General features: G+C 69.2%; 1 protein-coding gene across 1 annotated transcript in view; it reads left to right on the forward strand.

The window, feature by feature from the left end:
- Positions 1-1,488, forward strand: part of CACNA1A (calcium voltage-gated channel subunit alpha1 A) — a gene marked incomplete at its 3' end in the record, with an annotated part of 16,996 nt that overhangs the window by 8,957 nt on the left and 6,551 nt on the right. The window contains exons 16-18 of the mRNA XM_026057251.1: positions 259-680; positions 772-910; positions 1,003-1,161. Coding sequence (XP_025913036.1) covers positions 259-680; positions 772-910; positions 1,003-1,161 — 720 coding nt within the window. The remainder of the gene's footprint in view (positions 1-258; positions 681-771; positions 911-1,002; positions 1,162-1,488) is intronic.

The raw sequence follows: 1,488 nt of genomic DNA on the forward strand, positions 1-1,488 counted from the left end.
GGCGCCACCGGCACGCCGCCCAGTCCACCTACGAGGCCGACAGCCGGCGGGAGGACAAGGAGCGGCGGCACCGGCGGCGGAAGTGAGCCGGAGCGCCGGGGCGGGACGGGGGCTTTCCCGGCTCTTGCTCTTCCCAGATCCGTGCTGGAGCGGGAAGCCAAGGCGGGATGGAGGAGCGAGCCGGCGCCGGCATCCCCCGGGGCTCCCATCTCCATCCCTGCCCCGCTCTGAGTCCTCTTGTCCTACGTTGCCTCCTAGGGAGAACCAAGGTCCCGGGGGGCCGCCCGGTCCCACCTTGTCCACCACCCGCCCCATCCAGCAGGACCTGGGTCGTCCCGAGCCCCAGGTGGCCGAGGACATCGACAACATGAAGAACAACAAGCTGGTCACCACCGAGCCCCCCGTGCCGGTCGCCGCCGGGCTCCGGCCACCCAGCCCGGCGCCCGTGGGCAACCACACCGAGTGCCCRGCGGGTCAACCCCCGTCCGCCGCCGCCGCCGCTGCCAACCGCCGGGCGCCCAACAACCCCGCGGGCCCCCCCAAGACCCCCGAGAACAGCCTCATCGTCACCAACCCCGGCCCCCACAACAACCCGGCCAAGGCGGCCAAGAAGCCCGAGCACACGGCCGTGGACATCCCGCCGCCCTTCCCGCCGCCCGTCCCCAACACCGTCATCCAAGGTAGGCGTAGACGTGGGTACGGGCGGCCGCCTGGCTCCATCCCCAGGGCGTCGGGGTTTTCCGGGCGGCTCCGACGCCTCCTCTCCCGCAGTGAACAAGAACGCCAACCCCGACCCGCTGCCCAAGAAAGAGGAGGAGAAGAAAGAGGAAGAAGCTGACGATCAAGAGGAAAACGGGCCCAAGCCCATGGTGCCCTACAGCTCCATGTTCATCCTCTCCACCACCAACCCGTGAGTGCCGCCCTGGGGCGGGGAGAGGACGYGGCCACGGCGCCCGGCTCCCTGTGCCCCTCACCGCTGTCCCCCTGCCCCGGCTTTCCCAGCTTTCGCCGCCTGTGCCACTACATCGTCAACCTGCGCTACTTCGAGATGTGCATCCTCATGGTCATCGCCATGAGCAGCATYGCCCTGGCCGCCGAGGACCCCGTGCAGCCCAACGCCCCCCGCAACAACGTGAGCGTCACGCTCGGGCGGCGGCACGGGTGGGAAAAGCCCTTTTCCCTCCAGCTCCATCCCAAAGGGAAGAGGGACCCGTGGCCATCACCAGCCTTGGGGCACCTTGTGGGGTTGAGCCTGGGGGAAGCACCCGGTAGGACCCCGGGGACCAAACCACGGTGCTGCGGGGGAATTGGGGCTCCCCAAAACCAGCATCTGGGGCTGTCCCCCATCTCCAAGGGGGGTTCTCCCTTCTCCTACCCCCAAGATCCACCTCGAAAGTACTGCTGTGGGGCTACTTGTCCCCACGGCCACCTTCTCCTGCCCCTGAGACCCACCTATGGGGCTGCTCGTCCCCGTGGCCACCTTCTCCT

The sequence above is a fragment of the Apteryx rowi genome, unplaced genomic scaffold (assembly GCF_003343035.1).
Source record: "Apteryx rowi isolate R43461 unplaced genomic scaffold, aptRow1 scaffold_1379, whole genome shotgun sequence".
Classification (NCBI taxonomy): Eukaryota; Metazoa; Chordata; class Aves; order Apterygiformes; family Apterygidae; genus Apteryx; species Apteryx rowi.